The 23,424-nt window shown below is 44.0% G+C and overlaps 1 protein-coding gene across 2 annotated transcripts; it reads left to right on the top strand.

Moving 5' to 3' along the window:
- Positions 1 to 254: 254 nt before the first annotated feature.
- NCOA5 (nuclear receptor coactivator 5) lies at positions 255 to 22,410 on the top strand. Of its 2 annotated transcripts, XM_050917716.1 has the most exons (10): positions 255 to 455; positions 6,139 to 6,325; positions 6,886 to 6,993; positions 11,216 to 11,282; positions 14,898 to 15,248; positions 15,478 to 15,593; positions 16,050 to 16,176; positions 18,056 to 18,255; positions 19,287 to 19,610; positions 20,251 to 22,410. In XM_050917716.1, the coding sequence occupies exons 2-10, from the start codon at positions 6,163 to 6,165 to the stop codon at positions 20,913 to 20,915; spliced, it is 2,121 nt and encodes a 706-aa protein (XP_050773673.1). In that variant the 5' UTR covers positions 255 to 455; positions 6,139 to 6,162; the 3' UTR covers positions 20,916 to 22,410. The 2 variants fall into 2 exon arrangements, with proteins under 2 accessions (XP_050773673.1, XP_050773674.1); XM_050917717.1 differs by lacking the exons at positions 6,139 to 6,325; positions 6,886 to 6,993 and having other exon boundaries at positions 256 to 455.
- The last annotated feature ends 1,014 nt before the right edge of the window (positions 22,411 to 23,424 follow it).

The following is a 23,424-nucleotide window of genomic DNA, read 5'->3' as shown; positions in this document are numbered from 1 at the left end:
GGGGTGCTGGGGGCGTGGCCAGGGAGGGGCAGGCGGGGGGTGGAGTGGGGGTGCTGGGGGCGTGGCCGGGGAGGGGGGGCAGGCGGGGGGTGGAGTGGGGGTGCTGAAGCAGCCCCACGTGGACAGAGCACAGCGTGGGGACTACAAATCCCCCCAGCATGCACCGGGGCTCCCCGACGGCTAGGGGTTGTCGCGTTGCATGCTGGGAGCCTGAGCGGGTGGCCATTTCATTGCTGCCCCCACAACATTCCCTGCGCTGTCATGGCGGAAGCGGCACGTGACTGTCTCTGGGGCCTGCCGTAAATCGCGGGGCTGTCGCAGCGCCCCCCTTCCGGCACGGCAGCGCAGCGCCTCGCCGTGCGGCACAGTGGCGGTTGGGCGGGTCGGTTGGCGCCTTTGTCCTCGCGGCGGAGCTGAGCGGCGGCCTGAGGCGGAGAGCGGGCTCCGGAGCAGCGGTAAGTGCAGCGGGTGGGGAGGGGCCGGGCGGCCCCGGGGCCTCCGCTCCCTCCGAGCCTGGGCGGCGGCGCCCCGGGCCTGGCGAAGGCCCGGCCGCCTGCTCGGGCTGGGGGCGGCTCGCCGGGCTGCCGCGTGTCCGGGCCGGGCCTGGTGCCGGAGGATCGGACCCCGCCCGCTCAGGCGGAAGGTCCGGGCTCGCCGGGGAGCCGCGGCGGTGGCTGGAGCTCGGCGAGGAGCCGGTTCGGAACTTCCCCGAGTGTCCCGCGGAGACGGGCCGGGAGCGCGGCCTGCACCCGGCCAGAAGACGCGGAGCCGCCCCTGGCTGCTCCTGCCCTGGAAGTGGATCGCGGCTGAGGCGCCTTTGTAAGCGCATGTGAATATCTGAATAAAAACCCGTATTTGAAAATCAGCCTCTGGGGACCTGTGTTGATTTTTCTTGGCTTCCCGCACTGCTACTTTCCCCTCCTCCCCCAGCTGATGTAAAACTGGCCAGTTGTGGTCGAGCTTTTTATACACACCGATCTGGGTAACGTTTCAGGATCAATACGCTGCATCTTGTAATCAAATGTGTTTGCTCCTGAATCCCCTCGTGGACAGGGACAGGTTTAGTAGCAAATAGGGAAACTTTTTCTAGCAAATAAAAAGTGTCCAATTAATTGCTGTGGAATTTGTTTTTACTTTAAAAAAGGTTTCTAGTTTTACCTTGGGAGGGGGAAAGACTGCCATATGCAGACTGAATGTGATTAGTATTATGAATTTTTCCTGGAGGCATGGTTTTCAGTCGCTTTAATACAATTGAGTTAGGTGTTTTTCCAGTTGCATTAAACTCTTCCCGTCAAGATGTGTCCTTAGCATGCATTACCTCTGCTCCTCAGAGCTTTGCAAAGCAGCATGAATCAAATACGCTTTTCGGTGGACAGCAGTGAAAGGGTCAAGTTTGTGTCTTACACTGTGCTGCTTGGAAAAGCCATGAGCAGGAGCACAGCCAAAGACACTGACATTATTCACAGATGAGGAGGGCACCAAAAAGGGTGTAGGAAGGGATAGACTGTGGCTGTGTCTACCCTAGAGACCTTACAGTGGCACAACTGTATTGCTGTAGCTGCACCACTGTAAGGTCTCCTGTGTAGCCTCTCTATGCGGACGGGAGAGTGTCTCCACCAACATAGTACTGTTTACACCGGCACTTCTGTCGGTGCAACTTATGTCAGGCAGGGGTCTGCTGTTTTCACATCCCTGAAGGGCATAAGTTTTACTGACAAAAGTGCAAGTGTAGATATAGCCTAACAGACTTTCTCACCAATCCTTGCAATAGCCAGGAGGCTTTCGATAGGCAACCCCTCTTGGTGGTTAATTGGATGGAACTTCAGATTTAAGATCCCTACTAGTTTAAGCCTCATACAAAACATGGAGCCCCTAGCAAGGTCTAGGGGTGGCACTTCCTTAGCAAATACAGAACTCTTTTCCCACATTTGTGACAGTTAAAAAGATGGTGAAGGATGAGCTGGACTTCTTGCCATGGTATTAGCCTGCCCTGAGGTCACCATCACTATTAGCTAGAGGTAGCCATGAAAGTTATGGTCCTGTAGCCAGTTGGTATCTAGTAATTTTTTGTAGCTGGGCTTTTACAAACTTGCATATGTTATTTCAGTGATATAGAATATGGTATCATATCCAACTTCGTTCTCTGTCACTAGGCCAAAAAGTACGAACGTGCTTGTGAAATGCTGAACCCTTAGTTTTGTAAACAGATTAGAGAGATTTGCCATTTCTAACATTTACTGCTTTTTGTCTAAAGGCAGGAGCAAAAAAGGGGGGAGAGGAAGGTATGGTGTGTTTACTCATCCCGCCAGTAGAACAGAAACAGCTGAGTACAGTGCTCTAGGACAGGGTTTCTCAAATAGGGGTTGCCGCTTGTGTAGGATAAGCCGCTGGCGGGCTGGGCCGGTGTGTTTTCTTGCCTCGGAACAGTGATATGTAGCCCGTGGGAGCCGTGATCAGCTGGACCTGCAGACGGGCAGGTAAACACACTGGTCAGGCCTGCCAGGGGCTTTCCCTACACAAGCGGCGATCCCTGTATGAGAAACCCTGCTCTAGGAGAGTGAAATTCTCCCATTCAGCTTTCTTCCTACTTGCTCTCTTCCTTCTCCTTTGGCTTGTCTGACCCAAAGCCATCTGTCTGGAGGAAGAGCTGCTTTTCCTAGGACAGAATCAAATTTCTGCTATTTACTTTCTGCCAGTACATCATAGACAAGTTTCCACTCTCTAGCAGAGGACTGGATTCAGTGCATTGCCACTCAGATTGATTTTTTTATGCTTTCTTTTCAAGTGACCTGTGCTTGTGCCCCCTATCAACGCTTGGACTCTTTCCACTAACCACTGAGGGTCTCCTTCCTTAGCCTCCCTTAGGCCTTGGCTACACTCACACTTTACAGCGCTGCAACTGGGGTGTGAAAAAACACCCCCCTGAGCGCTGCAAGATACAGCGCTGTAAAGTGTCAGTGTAATCAGGGCAGCAGCGCTGCACGCTACACCCGTAAGGGATGTGGTTTACATGCAGCGCTGGGAGAGCTCTCTCAAAGCGCTGCTGCTCTGACTACACTCACACTTCAAAGCGCTGCTGCGGCAGCGCTCCGAAATTCCAAATGTAGCCATACCTTTAGTTGGATTATTAGAAGGAAGCTGAATGGGGAAATCATTTGTTTTCCTGAAGCAGTGTCCCTGCAGCTGGGACATGACTCTGGTCTCAGTATTAAGAAACTGACCTTACCCATGTCTTCAACTAAGAAGAGAAGACAGCAGCTGTGAACATTAAATAGTCTCTCATTCAAACCGTATACTACCTACTTTTTAAAGTAGTTTAACATATGGGACATGCAGATTTCAAAGGTTACCTGAAAAAGGAAAAGTGTCCTTTTTTTGCTTTTTTATGATGCTGAAAGAACAGGCTTTTTCATCCTAAAGATTTTCTGCGTGTTTTTATATTAGAAATCAAGATCTTTTGCAGCCTGCTTTTGCTGCAGGACTATGGACACCTGGAGATTAGTAGGCTTATGACATCTCAAGAGATTGAAACAGACAGTTGAGTAGGGGAAAAGGATTTTTACTTTAACAATTTAAAAATCTTGTTTTACACCTGTTTTAAAACTCCTGAAAACAGGTTCAAGAAAAACTCATTAAATATTCACACCATCTACCTCTTCAACTGATGTGTGTCAACGCTCAGCTAGTCTTCCTGATGTGGTATTTCTGATATTAAAGGTAAATAACAGCTCTTTCAGGCATTCTTTATACATTATAAAGAAGCAAAAATTGACACAAGCACATTTTTCCTTTGCAGTTCACTTTTAAATGTGTAAGCAAAACAAATATTGTTACCAGCTTTTCAAACTTACTATGAACATAGATGTGAATGACCTTCAGAAAAGGTCCCTTGATATTACAAATTCTGGAGTGGTTTTGTGACAGAGAAGGCTGCATTTTTTTTCCTGGCACAATTATGTGGCACTGGAAAAACAGTGCAAACCCATTTTATCTTTTAAGGAGTCTAACTTACTTATCCAGAGGCTAGTCTTAAAAGAAAACTATACTGACTGTAATTAAGATTTGTGGTTGCTGAACTAGTCAAACTATGACTCATAACTAAGTATAAAAGGATTTTATAGATGTGTTCACAATTATTTTTCCAAGTAATTTCTTAATTTTCACCCCTCCCACCCCCTAAATAAACTCCCATGCCAGCAAAAAAACCCACTCATCAGTCCTGGGGATGAACTCTCCATGTGGGAGATGTTTAATAGAGGGATTTTAACCAACTTCCTATTTTCAGAGACTAATGTTTAGTGTCTTTAAGCCTATTCTGAATTTTTTGCTTTAAGGTTTTGCTGATTTTTTTTTCTTTTAACCTAAAGCTTTAAACCCTGCCTATATGTTAGCTGTGATGGTTTCAATATCTCTTAGAGTGAGAGTTTAAAGCCAGAAGGGTCCACCAGATCATGTAGTCTGACCTTCTGTATATCAAAGCCTCCAACACCACCCAGCACCCCCACCAGGCTGGATAAAATTCAACAATTTTATTTGAAAATTTAAAAAAATCTGTTTTTTTTTTAAATTTAAATTGGATTTTAAGTTTGATTTTTTTCTTTTAAAAATTAAACTTGTTTCAAATGAAATCTGAAATAATATAGTATGTTAGGCCTAAACTACTTATACTCTCTCTTAAAACATTTAAATAAAAAAATAAATATGCTGAATCTGTGAGCAGCTATCAAAAACTTGGAGTTAAAAGCTACTCTTTTTATATAAAAAGAGAATTGGAAGGAAAACTTAACTTTTGAAGTCAGGGTTTATAAATATGGCACAATAGGTTATAGTGTATTAAGGACTTGTTTTGTTTAATAACATAAATTTTATATGATGTTTTGTGTGTTTAATTAAATTCCAGGTATTCTAATACACCGGACATAAATTATGTGCAAAAAGTTAATTATCTAGTAAATAAGCAATATATCATCATTTTTAACTTACTAAAAAGGTACAGTTAAGATTAAGAAAATAATAAGCTTAATAGTTGCTTAAATGTCTATTGTTATAGTATACCCACCTAGGTAGCAAGAAGGTATATAGAAGCTAATGTAAAGGTTCTTTTAGTTGTAAATCAGCGTTTTGATGATTATACCAATAAATGCAAGTGCACTTTTCTTTAGAAAATAACTCAAGTACAAATGGAAAAGTTCTTTAAAATTGAACTTTCCACTTGGTGATTTAAATTAATCCACTCTGACCCCCATGAAACCCCGAAACCAGAATTAGACCAATGTATCACAGTCCCCAGGAGATGTTGCTGGTATCTTTAGATTTGTCTACAGTAAAGAATGTTTACAAAATTCTACTGTAGATATTACTGGTGGAGATGAATAAGTGCGGAGTCTTTGTACATTAGGGAATTTTTAGACCCAGCTTCAGTAGGAGATGACTTCTTGCTGGGGAAGCAGATTGGGACATAGGAAATGAACCTCAATGTTGGTATGAATGGGAGATCAGATTTTGACTGATTAGATCATTCTACTTTATATATTTTTGGTTAAGTGATTCAATTACTGTCAGTTCAAAATATTTTTTTAATTAATTCCCTGTGGATTTTTGAAAATCTTTTTTCATTCATACCAGTGCTGTTATATTTGTCTCATTTTACATTGCTACTGTCAAGATGTCTGTTTCCGGTTTATCTATTTAATTAGTATTTTTTACCAATGTACTGAATGCTTAGATGCTGCAGTGATGGGCCCTGTGGAGAAGCTTAAGATAGTTACTCACTAATTAGATTTACTGACTGGATGTTCCTATATAAAATTACTGTTTTCTTTAAATATTCCTTAGTTTGGAATTGAACTGATGAAAACATATCCTTAGAGTGATCAATCATGGATTAAAATTAAGAGTTTAGGCTGGTAATTTCCTTTTTAGTGGGACAGGAAGATCAAACCCAACACAACGTAAGATACAGTTCTCTGCCAAACTTCCAAATCATCTGTGTAAGGATTTCTCTTGAATGCAGTTTGCTTAAGGCAGACCCTATTGGCCTCTAGTCTGCAAACATGTTAACTTTAACCGTATTCCAATGTAATTGTAATTGTCGTGGATGTGAAATGATATGCATGGCCATTTTTCTTTTTTGCGAAGTGTTGCATTTGGAAGGAAAACAAAATGGCTCGAGGACGCACGAGCAATAGCATCAAACAGAGCGACTTCACTAACAGCACCAATCCACAGGATTTAGAGAGAAGACTTTTTGTCGGCAATTTGCCCACAGACCACATGACCCGTGAAGAAATGGAAGAAATATTTTCAAAATATGGCAAAATCAGGGGTTAGTATTTTATTTTGTTATGGCTGGGAAATCATAGTCAGAAATATAATTTTCATGCCACATCTGATGATAATGAAGGGTGACAGTGAAAAAAGTGACCTTTAGTGACGTTTTTCTTTATCTGCATTTTCCCTGAAAACTAACTTCCTTTAGTACAACTGAAGCCTAAGGCAAGTTAGAGCTATGGCAGTTTCTCTTTTATCCTTCTGGGTTTGCAGTATGGTACCATACCAAACAAGTCTATACTTTCTAGGGCTCTCGTATTCTCTTAATTGGATCTTGGTCACTTTAGTGCCTTTTTGGTCACTGTCTTGTCAGAAGAAGTTAGGCTGTTATATAGCATTTCATAATCGCCTTAGCAACATTATTTTCCCTTTTTCAAAATTCTCCTTCGTTTTGGTCCTGGTTAACTTACTTGAGTGTTCCTATTAAGCTTGGATAGATGTTCTTGGGTAAAGTCCCTTTGCTTGTTCAGCCCTGTGGGGTTTATATAATGGCCTGCATGTGGTAGTACTGTCCCTTAGTTGTAACTGGTCTTGCCCTGCTATTAATTTTTCCAGCCCTCAGCATGTTCCATGGCTATGGGTTCGTGCAGTATGAACGTCTAGAAGACGTCCAGGCCGCTCTGGACGGTGAGAAGGGTCGCCTTTTTAAAGGGTATAGATTAGGTAAGGAAAACTGCTCCATGCTACTCGTTCTGATGCCAGCATGCATTTGGGTAGAAAGAAGGCTTTTTTTAAAGATCTGTGGAAAGATCATTGTGTGAAACCTGCCTTGAATATTAGTCTAAATTTGTATTAGGCACTGTTTATTTTTTGAGTTTTGTTCTAGTCTTGTATGTGGTACAGCAATTACTCTGCTCCCTCTTGATATCTTGATTTTTCTCCAAATTTATTTTTATATTTTAGTATGTAAATAGCACTATACGCATATGTAAAGCACATCATAACAAGTAGTTGGTGCTAAACCAAAAAATCTCGAGTGTTCACTGGCCCTTACTGACCTTCATTTTTTAAATCCTTTGTTATTGTATGTTAGACCTCATCTTGATAGATAAAGGGAATTGATCACATAACTAAAAGTTAGTGTGGTTGGTTAGGTGAAAGTGATCATGACTTGATTATATTTATGTGCAAACGGAATAAATTAATATAAATATGAAGCATTTTGGTATTTTACAAGGATCAGTTTCACAAAGCAGAAAACAATTTAATCAAGTCAACTGGAGAGAAAATTTAAACAGAAATATGTGAATTAAAATTGATGAAGGAAGCAAGAGAATACAGGAGAAATCTGTGGCCAGCAGAGGTAAGGACAGTAAGGAGGAGTTGAAGTATATTAGAAATGAAAGGAACCCTGACAGTGGTATTGGCCCATTTCTAAATGGAAATGGTAGAATTGTCAGTTATGCAAAAAAGGCAATTCAATGTTCAATAAATATTTCTGTGCTGTATTTGAGGGGGGAAAGCCAGATGTAATCATATCATACGATAATAAAGAACTACTTTCCATTGTGGCTAGTAGCTGCTATTTAACATCCTCCTTAAGGTTGGATGCTTTTGGATCAGGGGATATGGATAACTTGCATGGCTGAGGAGCTCTTTGGACCTTAATGTTGGTTTTTTTGATGTCTTGGAAAACTAGGGAGGTTCCAGAAGACTGGAAGAAAGATAATGCTGTGCCAATATTTAAAAAGGGTAATAGGGATGACCAGACTAATTATAAACTTGTCAGCTGAGACTGATCCAGGCAAAATAATGGAACACTTGATACAACATTTGAATATACCAAATTAAAGGAGGGCAATCCAATTAATGCCAGTCAGCATGAGTTTATGGAAGATAGATCTTGTCAAACTAGTTCCATATTTTTTGATTAGATTACAAGTTTGGTTGATAAATGCAGTAGTGTTTATGTAATAGACTTCTGAAAGACGTTTGACTTGGTTCTGCACAGCAATTTTAGAGAGAAACTAGAACAATATAAAATCAACATGGTACGTATTAAATGAATTAAAAACTGGGTAACTGATAGGCCTCAAAACATAATTGTAAATGGGGCATGATCGTTGAGTGGATGTGTTTTTATAGTGGTGTCCCACAGGTATAAGTTCTAGGCCCTATGCTATTTGATATTTATATCAGTGATCTGGAATAAAATATAAAATCATTATTGATAGTTTGTGTCATCTGCAAAAATGTGGGGAGTGGAATAATTGAGGATAGGTCACTGATATGAAGTGATCTGGATTGCTTGGTAAACTGGGCACAAGCAAACAATGTGTTTCAATACAGCCAAATGTAAGGTCTTAGAGGAACAAAGAATTAAGGCTGTACTTACAGGATGGGGGTCTCTATCCTGGGAAGCAATGACTCTGTAAAAGACTTGGGTGGCAATGGATAGTCAGATGAACATGAGCTCCCAGCATGATGCTGTGGCTAAAAAGGGCTAATGCAGTGTTGATGGAAATATTGTGTAGGAGTTAGGTAGTTAATATTATCTCTCTATTCAGCACTGGTGTGACCAGTACTGGAATACTGTGTACAATTCTGGTGTCCACATCAGATAATGAAGGTGTAGAGAAGAGCCAGGAGAATGATGAAAGGCTTGGAAAACATGCCTTTTGGTAAAGCCCAAGGAACTCAGTCTAATTAGCTTAAAGAGAAGGTCAAGGGATGGTCACCACAGTCTGTAAATACACCTACATGGGGAACAGAAATTTGATAGAGGGCTCTTCAGTCTAGCAGACAAAGATATAACAAGATCATTGGCTGGAAGATGAAACTAGACAAATTCAGACTAGATATAAGGTGCACATTTTTAACAGTGAGAGTAATTAACCATTGTGACAACTTACCAAAGGTTGTGGTGGACTCTTCGTCACTGTACATTTTTAAATCAAAATACATTTTAGAAAAACATGTTATGCTGTAGTGCAACCACAGCTACTGTATTTGAAAGAAGAAATTAAGTCAAGAACATCCTAAGGCCTGTGTTATGCATAAGGTCAGACTAGATGATCACGACGGTTCCTTCGGCCTTAAAATCTATGAAAATCTTCCAAAACAAAAGATTTTAATTTTTTTCTAAAGGTGTTTTGTAATTGTTAAATATTTAATCTGTAAATGCTGATGGCACCAAATAAAGTTTTCTTGAAAACTGTCCATTTTTCAGAAGAGAAGAGTCCTTTAAATGTATGAAGACTTATAAAATCTTAAACTAAGGAAGCCGATAGTGTTGCACTTAAAGGGTTACATCTGGTCCTGCAGCGAAAAGTCAAAATGCAGTGAAAACAGGACTACGTTAGATGTATATTTTTTGTGAGCTAAAGTCGAATGTCATGAACACATAGGGACCTCTTAGAAGAAACCAAACAGTTTAACCCCATTTTTGCATTGCACTAAAGTACTTTTACAGATACACTGAAACTCCTGTAATTGGCTCCCTGATAAATAGATCTGTTCAGAGAATAAATGTCCAGCATATCTAAAGGTAGATACAGTAGAAAGTTGCCACGTTAAATAGACAAAACATCCATCCATTTCTTAACCTAATGTACCTGTCTCAAGTAATATCCTGTGAATTTTTATGCCACTTGTTTCTTGGGTTACCACTACTTAATGCACAAATGGTATTTGCCTTTTCATTCACTGTCAAAAGAGAGAACACATCCTTTCTTGTTTAGAGTAAGAATGAAGATTGAAACTAGCATCTTAGTTTTAATTTTAACTAAAATTCATCATGAAAAGCTTGGGAAATGAAGGTAGATAGTAAAGCCACCAAGTTTCTGCTTACAGAAGTCTACATGCCTTGTTTTTTTGTTTGTTTTTTTTCCAATTGCAGGAAAATTGAAAGCTATACATTATTTAAATACCAATCATTACCATTAATTACACTGTTAAATCCTCAAACAAATGGTACATGTAGCATTTAGGTGATTTTCTTTTTTCAAGGGTTCTCATGACTGAGAACAGAACGTCCTAAACCAACCATTACTCTGGAGCGGTTTTATTCTTGCCCACATTCAGATAATAACCTCATCATCTCTCTGCTACCATGGATGTTTTCATCATTTCTCTCCAGACTAATATTATCAGCCGTTTTGGCTGAACGTGTGTTCTTGAATTGGTTACAGCCTTGTGGCTCCCTAGTTCTCTTGTGTGTTCCACTCAGAACACTTCAAGGAACATGTTCTGTGCAGTTACTCAGACATTAACAATTTTCAAATGTCTGATCTATTGCATTTACTTGCATCACATTGACTTGATGGTGTTATGACTGCATGAAGTTCACTTCATGGGGTAGTTTTTACTTCAAGTCCCTTGGATCCTTCTGCCTGAGTGGTGGAGATTGTGCAATTTGATATCACAACGGTCCCCTGGAAGTCAATTGAACTTGGTTTTTGAGAGCCCTTGGGTTCTTTTCCAGAAGGATAGCAGCATCCTCCATCGAACAGGACTGGCTTTGAATTTTGAGATGAAGTGTACTAGCCTACAGCTTTCCATTCATGAAGGATTGTCTGACTCTTTACTTTTTCTCCTGGAATCCATGGAGCTGCATGCTGTTGGTCCACAGACTACAGGAGAAAGAGGTGGTGGTCTCTTATGGGACAAGGAGTCTGGACATGGGTCTAAACATGATAAAGGGATAGAATTTCATACAAACTGTCCACTTCTTTTAGCTGGAAATCACAGTAATCCATGACCTACCTATTGCATTGTACTATCAAAATTTTAATAAAAATAATTAAAGTGACAATGCCTCTTGGCTGAATGGATTTCCTTGCACCATATGGCTGTCTTTGAACCTTTATTGCTTTAATTTAAAATGTGCTGATGATCTCTTTTTTGTTCCATAGCATTGAACAGATGGGTTGATTATTCTTTTCAGATATTAATAAAGCAGCGGAAAGAAGAAATATGAATAAGGCTTCATCAAGGTCCAGCCCATCACGAAGGTAAAGTACCTGGAAGCAGTGAGTTATACTAGGAAGGTTAGGTTTTAGGGTACAAGTCCTCCTTCCTCTGCTAAATGTCTAGTTTTCTTCCCTCACCACCACCGCCCCAACAGAATGGAGACACTCAAGTGAACAGTTAGAATGTGACCATCCCTTCCATGTGCGAAGGGCCTCACTGGTTCTAACAGCTCAGGAGGCACAAGGGAAACCTTGTGTTTGCTGCTGTGACTACAACTGGATGCTGCATTTTGCAGCATAGGTTGTGTGAAATTTGTTGGGGAAGGACTGCTGTTCGTTCCTGACTCTTAAGTGTCAGGGAAACAAGGCATCTATAGAGAATACAATGGGTATATAGCATTCGCCATGCTGTGCAACAGAGAATACCAGCACTTTACATCTTCTGATGTCGAAAGCTTCCAGTGCTGACATGAGCCTGGAAAATGATTATGCAGACAATGCACACCACAGGGAGAGAACTTCCCTGGATGCACTACACTTTCTGCATGTGCACTTGTATCATATCAGCATCCTTCTCTGTCCAGTTATATTGGGGATACTGGGCATCTGCCTACTTTTCCCACACATCCCTCCCCCAATAAATAGGCCCAATACTTACAGTCCCTGTGTGTCACTCTTCTTGTGCAGTCATGCAGCAGATTGAGAAGAGACACAGGAATTAACTACATTGCAGGAGGAGACTCCTGAATAATGTCCGTGTTTTACTGTGAAGTGTGGGTGAACACTGCAGTTACATTCTGACACGGTATGCATCTTCTCTGGCAGTACTACAGAGCTGTGTACACATAGAGAGAAATGTCAGTGTTAGTACTGAGAACTGTATGAACACTACATGTAACCATTCTGAAGCATCCATGTTTCACAGCTACAATGCAAATTGTATCCTGTCTGTGTCAGTAGATATTCCATATTCCTGTACATGCAGCTACAGTGGGCCACAGTTGGCTACTGTTTATGGCTGTGTCCAGTTACAGGGGTTTCCCGGCAGATACGGGGTGTCCCTATTTGTGATTGATTGTGGTCGACACTACCTTCAGTTACTAGAGATCTTGAGCAAATACATTCCTTCCTGGACCTCACAGAAGGAGTAAGAAGTGTATGGGGTTTCCCATGTAAATCCTGAATGTCTGGGAATACAGAATGCAGACAGATACTGTAAATTTGCTGCATTTATACTGCAGAGCACAAGTGGATTTATAGAGCCCGCTGCCACTTGGCGTCGGGCAGCATTGCAGGAGCATGCAAATACAGGCCGCTGCCTCTGGGCATTGGGCAATGCTACAGGAGCATGTGAGAGCAGAGGCCAAAGTCACTGGGCATCAGGGTACGGGTGATGCTACAGCACAAGCCAGTGCCGCTGGGCACTGGGGTTCAAGCGATGGCGCAGGAGCATACGCAAACACAGGCCGATGCCACTGGGCATTGGGGTTCGGGCAATGGCGCAGGAGCACGTGCAAGCACAAGGCCAATGCCGCTGGGCATTGGGGTTCGGACGACGGCACAGTAGCGCCAGCAGATTTGCGGAGGCTGATGCTATGGGCATCAGGCAACGCCACAGCAGCGTGAGCGGAGGCTGATGCCACAGGAGTGCAAGCAGATTTGCAGAGACCGATGCCTTGAGCATCAGGCTGAGCAAGCAGCAACTGATGCTGTGTGTGAGTGTTTGCATCACCCAGGGCAAACTGCTTTTGTGCATCCTTGTTCATGATGTCTCACTCCAGATAATGGATGGATATGGCCTGTATACCTGTTTAGGTAAACAGAGTGGGAATTAATACCATATACAATGCAATTACATTGCAGTCTTGGGTGGTGGTATTGTATTCTACCCTATGGCTTACAGCAGGATATGGAATACTCTGTATTCCTGTGTCTGACTGTACTGTAAATTCCAGGTGGATGCAGTAGTATCTGCTCTGGTTTCACTGCAGATTACAGATGAGAATACAGGATGTATTTCCTCTAGTTGTACTGCAGAATGAGTGGGGAATACTGTGCGTATCCCTAATCTAGTGTGTGATTACACTGCACATCATAGGTGAGGATATGCTTTGTATCCTGCCTGTATAAAGTGTAAAGCAGGAGGGAAAACTGTTTCCCTGATATTGAGGAGGATTACACTATAGATCATGTTCAAATATGGTGCATCTTCTCGTATATCACTGAGACTGCATCCCTGGTGCTGATACATTCTGATCACTGGAAAAAACTATATATTACCTGTGGGTAAAACAATAGTTCATATTACAGGATACACACTGTATCTGGCTTATAAATAAAGACCGCAGGGAATACTGTGTATCCCTTGGATAGAGATGGTCAAAGTTATTACATGGAATCCACATAACTTTCTCACTGCTCAGAGAAGAGGGGCATAGGAAAATAATCATCAGCTGGGTTTGGTAGGTATCCATCAACTTGGTATTGAAGCCTGAACCTCTAGCTGGCTAGTCCTGATACTCTCTCTCCCACTGATTCCGAAATGAAATTGTTAGCAACGTAGAACTTATGGGAGGGACTTGCCTTTGTCTTGCTGTGAAAGCATGATAGTAATGAATAGCATGTTCTGTACTTCCTTCAGGAACTAGGCAAGGTAGCCAAAGGGAATTTAGCAATTGGAAGTGTTGGTTAAAAATCTCAATAAAATACTTCCTTTCAAGTGTTTCTCTTCTCACAGTTGTAAGTGTCCTGCAGATGTTAGCCATCTGAAAGTACATACTGCTCTGTTTGAAGCTGAGCACTTCCATTCCTAAGGCGTGCTATATGTTTATGGCTTGGAGTGTATTGAAGGCTATGCTCGATCTGGAAAACAAATTCTGTTTTGGAAAAAAGAAGCATGCAGTCTTTCCCCTCTCTTTCTATATACTTCTGACTGAAGATGGCATGCTGCTGTACTACAATTAAAAGCCTGAGTGAGAGGAGACATTCAGGTACCATTGGGAATCATGATCCTGCTGGTGATACAGACCTGGCTCGGTTAGTGCTGTCCTAACATGGGGCATCATGCAGTCACACTGATTTCTTTCAGGGAACATCTCATCATTGTACAGAATCCAGCCATATGGTCTTCATGATCACAACACACACTTTCATAAATGTGACAATATCAATGGAATTGTTTCAGGGATTCTGCTCTCCTTTTTCAATTCAGTGAATTAAAATGGTCCCTTTGACATTTAACTACAGTGTCTAGTGGATGGGAGGACAAGACACCCGGGGTTCTGCGTACCAGTTGTCTGAAAAACAAATGTTTTGCTTGAAAATTCCTCACTGGCTGTGAGGCCTGACATCTTTGAGTGATGGTTTCTTAGTTGCCTGCCTTTGTCTTGCACAAACATCCTGCACTTCTAGTGGTGGTCCAGATAGGGTGTTTTCTGGAGCTTGCTGGGCTGTGCAAGGCATTTGAATAAGAAACCTTTTCAGAATGCCTTGACACAACCCTTTGGATCTGTCTCGCTGCCTTTGTTTCGATGGGGAATAGGAGGGGAGGATTCAACTGCTGAGCGAAAGGTTTCTATGGCCACCCCAGGTAAGAGGTCTAGGGCTGATAGTGCTTGTGCTTTTTGTCTAATGGCATTTCCCTGGTATTTTCCTCAGAGAGCCATATGCGTACGGGGATGGCAGAGATGGGAGACGTGATCGCTCCCCTATTCGGGGAAGCCCACGAAGAGAGCCAAGGGATGGTAGAAATGGCCGAGATTCCAGAGACGCTCGAGATATTCGAGGTAGAGATGTGCGTGATCCCAGAGATGCTAGAGACCATCGGGACCCTAGAGATCTGCGAGAGCCCCGGGACATAAGGGACCCTAGAGATCTGCGAGAGCCCCGGGACATCAGGGACCCTAGAGACTTGCGAGAGCCCCGGGACATTCGAGACCTGCGTGACCCACGGGATCCTGTATACGATCGCTATCGGGATGTGAGGGAGCCACGGGACCCCGTGTACAGGTATTGGAGCGCTAGTGATTTGCTGCCTCTCTTGTGGTGATGGTATTAAATTGGGGCCTGTTGGTCCTCATACAGATTGTGGTAGTTTGGCTGTGTCTGGAGGATAGCCAGGTACATAGTGTTCGCATGCATTACTTGGGGAAAGTTGGGGTTGCATGAGGAGGAGATGATGGTGCCTGGAATTTTCACTTCTGAACATACAACAGGCTGTGAATCACTTACTTTGCAGAAGAGATGATGCTTATGACCGTTACCTTCGCCTGGAAGACTATTACCGGAGGAAAGATGACCCTTATTATGACCGTTACAGAGACCACTTTGACAGAGCCCCTTTAAGTGCAGAAGGTCAGTTTTCTTCTCCTCCCTCTACCGCACACCCCTCAACCCACCCCTCCAGTACAAATTTTTTTTAACAAGTATAGTGTTATAGGCAGGCTTTCATCTTCTACCACCTGAAGATGGTGGAAGGTTGCATCCAGCCCTGAAATGAGTAGTGCAGCAGATCCACTTCTGAAACTGGATTGCTATGGGAGTTAGGCGGGCTGGCAGGGGTAGCTCAGTGATTTGAGCATGGACCTGCTGAACCCAGGTTGTGAATTCAATCCTTGAGGGGGCCACTTAAGGATCTGAGGCAAAATCAGTACTTGGTCCTGCTAGCAAAGGCTGGGGGCTGGACTTGATGACCTTTCAAGGTTCCTTCCAGTTCTATGAGAGAGGTATATCTCCATATATTTATTTAACTCTGAGCGGCTCGATTGACATTATTCACTTCCTCCATTTCCATGGCTGGTTTCCTTTCAGAGCGTCTGAAACGCGAGGAGCGACGCAGAGAGGAGCTATACCGGCAGTACTTTGAGGAAATCAAGAGGCGCTTTGATTCAGAGAGGCCTGTGGACTGTTCTGTGATAGTGGTTAATAAGCAGACAAAGTAAGAAGCTAGTTGCCGTGACCAGTTGTGATCCTCTGAATAGAGGGACGCTATTTGCTTGGAATAAAAATTACCCTGGATTTTCAGGGCAATTTCCATTGTAGCAGCTATTCGGGAGAGTAGCTTTTGAGCATTTAAGAGTGTTACAATCAGTTTCTTTAATTCTCTTGACAGCAGATATTCTATTTTTGTTGGGATGGGGAAAACTGTGTATTTTGGCCTTGAAAATCTATTATTCTGGGTTTCCCTCACACACTTCCTGTAACAGCCAGGTACTTCATTGATATAGGGCTAGATGAAATGGCCTGTGCTTACTCTTCTCTTCATTATTAATTGAATTATTGATTAGAAATTAGCACCATGCCGTAGCAACAAGGGCACACATTAAATGGATTTAAAACTGGCTGACAGATCCCAAAAAGTATTTGTCAGTGGGTAACCATAATCACATGGGGCTGTTTCTAGTGGGAGTCTAAAGGGCAGCCGTAGTAGGCCTGATGCTAGTTGACGTTTTCATTAATGATCTGAAAGCAAATACAAAATTTCTGCAGATTATGGAAAGATTGGCAAAATGGTAAGTAATGATGGCAGGGCAGTCATGCAGAGCAGTCTGCATCACTTGGTAAGTTGGGGGCACTTAAACAAAATGTGTTTTAATGCAGCCAAATGTGAAGCATGCACACGGGAACAAAGAATACAGGCCATATCTACAGACTGCATCCCGACTCTGACAAGGGTCTAGGTGTGCTAATGGACAGACAACCCAGCATGAGCTCCTGGTGTGTCTCAGCTAGTGCCAGCCTTTGGTTGTATAAATGGAAGTAGTGAACTGGGAGGGGATAGTATCTCTCTGTACAGCATTGGTGGGACTGATGCTGGCTACTGTGTCCAGCTCTGGTATTGTCAGAAAGATGTTGGAAAATTAGAGAAGGAGCAGAAGAGAGTTACAGAAATGATTTGAGGGCTGGAGAAAATGCCTTACAATGAAAGATGTAAAGAGCTGAATCTGTTTAGCTTATCAAAAATGTTTGGGAGGTATCTTGATTACTGACTACTAAAGGGCTCTTTAATCCAGCAGAGAAAGGCAGAACAAAAGCCAGTGGCTGGAATCTGAAGCCAGACTAATTCAAATTGGAAATAAGGTGCAAATTGTTAATGAGGTGATTAACTGTGGAACAAACTCCCAAGGGAAATGGTGGATTCTCCATCTCTTGCTGTTTTCAAGACTGGATGCCTTCCTGGAAGATGCTTTAGTTGTATACAAGTTCTTGGGCTCAGAACAGGGGGAATTGAGTGAAATTCTCTAGCCTGTGATATACAGGATGTCAGACTAAGATGTTCTAATGGTCCCTCCTGGCCTTAAGATATATGAATCTGAAGGGCTGAGATGGGATTTTAAATCTTGAGTTCTGAAGCATTTGTGTTCTTTTCTTTAGCTTGTTGATCAATGGTTCATGCTAACTTAGTTGTGTAGTCATACTTTTAACTCAGAAGAAGTGACTAAGGGAAGATTTACAAAACCAGCCTTCCAGGCAGGCAGATTCCAATTCCTCTCCGACTAGTAATTGACCCATACTCCCTATTTTTGGTTACGCTTAATATGGTTTTTGGTGCATGCAGACGTCAACAGGCTTCCAGTTCCTGTTATCCAAAGACAGTGTAGCTGGATGCGGTATCTGGTCTTCTGGAGGATGCTGGGCCCTGTGCTCTCTAGGGCTTGTGCACATATAGAAGTTGCATCATCAGTTTAACTTAAATTCAGTTTTGAACAGAGTTAAACTGATGCAAAAAATGAGCCTGGAGGTGATGGAAGTGAACGCATGAGGGTTTCTGTACATTGCTGGCATATTATAACGTGCACTGCCTTTGCTTTGTGTAGGGAGTATGCTGAGTCAGTGGGGCGGAAGGTGCGGGATCTGGGCATGGTGGTGGATCTGATCTTCCTCAACACAGAAATGTCACTGACTCAAGCCCTGGAGGACGTGGGCAGAGGAGGGTCTCCTTTTGCCATTGTCATCACCCAGCAGCACCAAGTTCACCGCTCCTGCACCGTTAATATCATGTTTGGCACACCACAAGGTACAGAGGCCACAGTGGTCTGCTGGTTCAGATCACTCTGAAGTGCTAGAAACACTTCCAATGCTGCCTCAGAGATTCTTCTCTCAAGCAGAAAACCACACAAGACAAAACACTTCCTTGCTGTGACGTAAATAGCTATTAATGACCCAATGTCTGTAAGAAACAATGTTGAAGTTAACCCAGATTTCCCACTGTGAGGGAAAGAGCAGTTTGGCTCTGTGCTCTGTCTGCAAATCCCAGTATTTCTGGTGTGAAGCTCTGGCCAGCTTTTCTTTAGATGCTGAAGTCCTTCTCTGCAAGTATTATTCAGAGAGTGCCAATTCTTAGATCTCTGCCTCGGTGCATTCATCTTTCTTCTTGTGAGACAGAATGAATGGCCACAATCTTCTTAAAGATGCCCCCAAAGGAAAGAGTCGGGCTTGTGATCGGTTTTGTGTTATGATATCATGTGGCTCAAAAGATTTAATTTTTTTTTTTTTTTGTGCTGCTTATTGCTCCAGTACTGCTGCTGATCAGAGCTTTGTCTGGAATCAGCAGAGTGAAATTCACAAGTATGGCTTTCCCTACTGTTTCTATTAGAACCTGTAGCAGCAAGGAAGCTGAGAAGAATCACGTGAGTGATATTCTGCTGTTGTTTGGGAAAGCTCTGAGCAGCAGCAGAAGAGAGGCAGGTACTGGGGCTAATCAGGGGAGCTAGGGGCGAAGTAGCAGAGACTATCCCCTGGTTGTGGTTAGGTGTATTTGTATGTAATGTACGGAAAAGAGCTGCTTTCTTCCTACCAGTAGAGGAGTTTGGAGGAAGATCTTATGTATCAGACATCTAAACAGGCTAATATGAAAGGTGTTACCCCTGGTTGAGAACCACTGCTGCAGTTAGTGGTGCTGGAAAACGTTCCAAGCCCAAGCTTGGATACTAAGAGCTGCTCCTGCCTGTTCACTCTGATCTGCTGATCCAGGTCAGCAGAAGGAGCACCTACTACTTGTACCTGCTATCAGTGGGGTCCAAATAGTTAAAGCCTCTCTTTGTGCAGAACATCGCAACATGCCCCAAGCTGATGCCATGGTGCTGGTGGCAAGGAATTATGAACGCTACAAGACAGAGACCCGAGAAAAGGAGCGTGAAGAAATAGCCAGACAGGCTGCCAAGATGGCAGATGAAGCAATTCTGCAGGAACGCGAACGCCCACCACCCATAGAGGAAGGTGTCAGAGGGGGCCATCCTCCAGGAATCCAGACTCTCTTGAACCTGCTGGCAGACAACCGCTACCTGACTGCTGAAGAGACCGATAAAGTCATCAATTACCTGAGAGACCGGAAGGAACGACTACTTAGAGGAAGTACTGACTCTCTGCAGGGTAAGTTATGTCACGTTCACTCCGATGCTAGGTACCTTAACAGGCCTTTGAGGTAGAGATGTCTGTTAGGCCATGTCTGTGCTACCAGATTTTGCTGGTTCAGCTGTTGGTTAGGCGAGGAGTGAAGGCGTGATTCCTGAAGGACTGAGCTATGTCAGCAGAAACCTCTAATGTGGGCATAGTTACACTGGCAAAACTGCCCTGTTCCCTGTGTAACTTGTTTTGCTTGTGGGAGGTGGCTTTAGGACAGTAGCGGAAAGCACAGCTTTGAAGGTACAGCTGTGCCTACGTGAGGAGTGCGTTGACAGTATGACATGCCAGCTCTCCCTTAGCAGTAGACATAGCCTTAGAGTATTGAGGCTGTTCTGATCATTCAGGGATCTTCCTGGGGCATCAGATTCTCTCTCTGAGATTGTAGGGATACACCAACTGAATAGACTTGTGGTGAGTGGAGCTGGTTCTGTAAGTGACATGACCTGTGTTCTGCTTCCATCCCACTCACCCAGAGTAGTTCAGTCCCACCTGTTTAGAGGAAAAGGCAGTAATTGACTTATGTGGCTTAATAACTGTACCCCTCAGAGCTCCTCTAGGATGCCTGGTCAGATGGCCCTGCAGAGAATTCACCCTTTTCTCTTTCCAGCTCCATTGTCGAGACAGTCTCTTGGGGCGCCTTCAGGATCGTCTATGACCAGCCAGACCAGCCTTCCAAGCTCTCAAACTCATCAGAGCACTCAACCCCTGGCCTCTGCCACCTCTGCTCCAGTGTCCTCCACTAATCCCCAACAGGAGCTGCAGGCAAAAATCCTCAGCCTTTTCAACAGTGGGGCTGCGGCTGCAGCAGCAGCGGCTGCTGTAGCAAACAGCAGCTCTGCAGCTTCCACAGCCACTTCAGGCGGCACTCAGAACCAAAATTATGCGAATGTAGCCAGCAGTCAAGCCCGGGCAGTGCAGCTCAGTGCTGCAAGCTTAAACCAGGCTCAGCAGAGAACACAGGTCCCTGGTCCACAGCTTGCTGCCCTCCCAGGCTCCACAAGGAACACAGGCCCAAGACCTGGAGCATCTCAGCCAGCCCAGGTACACTATGGTCAGCACCAAAATCGTCTGCCTACCCCTAGCAACATAGCTGTTCAAAGGCCCGTATCCTCTTCAGGTATCAACTTTGATAACCCCAGTGTGCAGAAAGCCTTGGACACCCTAATCCAGAGTGGCCCTGCGCTCTCCCATCTGGTGAGCCAGACAGTGGCCCAGGGGCGAGCAGGACCCTCAGCCCCGCAACCCATGGGCTCCTACCAGCGACACTATTAACATCTAGCTGCAGAGCCAGTTTCCCTTCCCTTTGCCATTACCATACTTGTAGCTGTTTAAGAGTCTTTTGTCCTAGACCCAAGGCAAATGCCCTTGAAGATGCATGTCCTCTCCCTCTGAGTCCTTTGCTCTCCCTAGGCCACTTCTGCCTTCACAGTGGCTAGAGCACTCACTCCAGTAGGATGGCTGTTGAGTGTGTTGCTAGTGCCCCTCTTCCCCTTGGTTTGGGTTAGCTGTCTTTGGAGATGAGAACTCTGCTTCAGGTGACACAGGAGTTCAGAAGCTTCTGTGAGTAGTTGAATTTTGCCCTCGGTGGAAGTTGCTGCTATTCCAGCCCACCTGCATTTCCCGCTCTTGGTGGTTGCCACTACAGTAATGTTTGGACAGCATGTTACACCATGCCTGCAGTCTGTAGTCAAGTCTGGAGAGAATTTCACAAGGAGCTTATCAGAACAAAGTGGCTTCTTCAACTGGGTTTGTCTGAGACTGATTCCCCTCCCCCTTACTAGCATCTCAGGGGTGTGAACTCTAGGATGGTTCTGGGTTGGGTGGCTAGTGGTTAGACCTTCCTCAGAGGTTGGGTGGGCAGTATTTGTGTGTGGTTTAAAAAAAACACACCATATGAGCCAAATATGGGGAAACTTCCCTGGTGGTGCTGTAGCAGCTAAACTAATGGAACATGAGCAAGACTTGACCCCCCAGGTAAAGCTGGGCAGTGAGTGCAGTGTGGAACTCTCACAGCAGGGACTAAGACTTCCTGGCTTAGTGAGGCCAGCAAGGATCTGCTTGCCATACCCAGGAGTGAGCAGCTTTCAGCATTTGTTCTGGGTATAGTGGCAAACCCAAACACCGGAACTTCCTACTCAGGCCAGGATAGGGAACTAAAAGGCTCTGTCAATTCTCCTGGACTCAGCAGCCAAATTTACAAGCAGTTTATTACATGTGACACAAGTTTTCGTTTGGTTTGGGGCAGTTGACTACTGTAACTTTCACAGCCCAACCACAGAAACCCTATTCTGCGTGCAGCTCCCCCTTCCAGAATAGGGTACAGGCTCCCTGGTGGGGGGTGGGGTCTCTACACTCCGCTGGAGCTTTGCGAACTCCATTTTATTGTTGGTTAGGTTGAGTTCTGTCACAGGTTGGGGAGGCAGTGCTGAGAGGGCTCCTATGTTTTTATGTTTCCAAACATTTTAGCAGCACTGGATGCTTTTGTGGAAAATCAGGCAGAGATTCCTGAGCCGGTTTTTAACCAGTGATGCATGGTGTTAGGGCATGTGGCTTCTCTGACTAGATCATATCTAGTGCCAAAGGGAATGCATCACCCCTTTAAAGCCTCGGGGGGCTTCCTGAGGGAGGGCAGGAAGAAACTGTTTAGAAAACAAAGTTCCTGGAGCAGCGACTCTGTCCTGAATGGTTTGTGTTCTGGAGCGTTTTTCTTTCTGTGCTGTTAACAAGAGGACGTTACTTTTTAATAAAATTGGCAGGAAAAATATGATGTCGTGTGTTTGACGCTAACCAGCTTGAGAATTGCATTGAAATAGATCCTTTCCTAGGAGTTGCAAGTTGTCTGTTTTCTCAGGTAACCTGCCTTATGGCTTGCCTGCATGGGGAATTCACAGGGAAGCTAGTGAGAGTGTAGACTGAAAACCGTTAGCTATTCCTCCCTTATTCTGCACTAAATGCCTTTCTGTAATGTAGCTTGATCCACTGTCAGCATGGAATAACAATATCCGCACAGGGAGCTGTTCACCAATTGCTATTCTGGGCACTGGCCAGTGCCAGATGCCAAGGAGAAAGTGTGAAAGCCCTTTCTTGCACCTTACTCTGTAATCCTGTTGCATGGGGTAGGGGAGGTCATGTGCTTGTCTCAGATTCTCCTACTTAAGACTTCAGAGTGCTTTTCCCCATCTTTGGGGGGAGGGATAGCTCAGTGGTTTGAGCATTGGCCTGCTAAACCCAGAGTTGTGAGTTCAATCCTTGAGGGGGCCACTTAGGGATCTGGGGCAAGAATTGGTCCGACCTTTCAAGGTCCCTTCCAATTCTAGGAGATTGGTATATCTCCAGTTATTATTTATTATTTGTGAACTCCTGAATTCACATTGCCAGTCTGTAGAAACCACCGGTGTGTGCCCACTTCTCAGCAGTGTGGAGGCCACCAGTGTGCTGCTGGGGGACTGAACATAGGGTATCAGAAGATGTTATCTGTACCTACAGAAAGAGAGGTCCAGAGGTTTTCTCACTTTCAATGCTGCCTGTGGAGCACTAACCACACTGCAGTGTGTTCCCGTTGAGCCTGAACTCAGGTCATTGCAGGTTGTTAACGCTCTTTTTTGAGTCCCAGTTGCATTAAAACCCTGGCCTTTCTCGCTTTATTTACTACGGGTTTGGGGCTGACCAGAATTAAATAGGAGTGAGACCCTCTGATTGGCCCCCTCCTCAGACTGACAAAACCAAGTTTTTCCACCTTCTCCGTGGAAGGTAAGTGCATGCAGGTTAGTGCTCTAAAAAT

This window comes from Gopherus flavomarginatus, chromosome 11, assembly GCF_025201925.1.
Source record: "Gopherus flavomarginatus isolate rGopFla2 chromosome 11, rGopFla2.mat.asm, whole genome shotgun sequence".
Taxonomy (NCBI): Eukaryota; Metazoa; Chordata; order Testudines; family Testudinidae; genus Gopherus; species Gopherus flavomarginatus.
The sequence above is the reverse complement of the archived record's forward strand: the minus strand, read 5'-3'. Positions and strand labels throughout refer to the sequence as shown.